Source organism: Aptenodytes forsteri, unplaced genomic scaffold (assembly GCF_000699145.1).
Source record: "Aptenodytes forsteri isolate BGI_AS27 unplaced genomic scaffold, ASM69914v1 Scaffold257, whole genome shotgun sequence".
NCBI lineage: Eukaryota > Metazoa > Chordata > Aves > Sphenisciformes > Spheniscidae > Aptenodytes > Aptenodytes forsteri.
Genome location: NW_008795194.1, coordinates 3,135,266 through 3,135,878, shown reverse-complemented (window position 1 = coordinate 3,135,878; position 613 = coordinate 3,135,266). Strand labels below are relative to the sequence as shown.

At 56.8% G+C, this 613-nt stretch overlaps 1 protein-coding gene across 1 annotated transcript in view; it reads right to left on the bottom strand.

Annotated features, from left to right (window-relative positions):
- HOXD8 (homeobox D8) overlaps positions 1-387 on the bottom strand; it is an 8,919-nt gene extending 8,532 nt beyond the window's left edge. Inside the window, exon 1 of the mRNA XM_009278679.2 lies at positions 47-387. Within this exon, the coding sequence (XP_009276954.2) occupies positions 47-387 (341 nt within the window). The remainder of the gene's footprint in view (positions 1-46) is intronic.
- Positions 388-613: the final 226 nt, after the last annotated feature.

Here is a 613-nt window from a genome sequence, read left to right as displayed (position 1 = left end):
CCGCCGCCCGCCGCTGCCGCCGCCGCCCCGCCGCCGCCGCCGCCGCCCGCCGCCGCCGCCGCCCGGGAAGCCCGGGAAGGGCTCAATCCAGGAGCGCACGTAGCGGCCGGCGTCGGCTGCCCCTAAGTGGGGCTGGTGCATGTAGGGGTGGTAGATCCCGGTCATTGCCGCAGACGGCTGAGGGTGAACCGTGGACCAGGAGGTGGAGAACACGGTGGATTTTGGTGCAAAGCTACAGGAGGAAAAATCTGAACTCTCTGCAACACCTGATGGCCTGGAGGTTGCACTGTGACCTCCCTGGACGAATCTACTCCCGTAAACTTCTTCGCTTTCATGGCCTATGAGAGAATCGACATAATAGTTACTTATGGTGCCACTAGACGACATTTTAGGCTCCCCTCTTAGTCATATAAAAGGTTACACTGTTAACTGTATATGATACCCTCCCGGAGAACAATCGTAGTATTTTGCAGACTGCAACCCTCAACCATTGGTTGCGGAGCCCACGTGATCATATTTACCAATACTGCGAGTAAATCAATCCGCTAAACTGGGGCTGCTGTGATTAAAAAAAAAATCATCATCAACAACGGCCCCGCACAGCGCGCCGCGC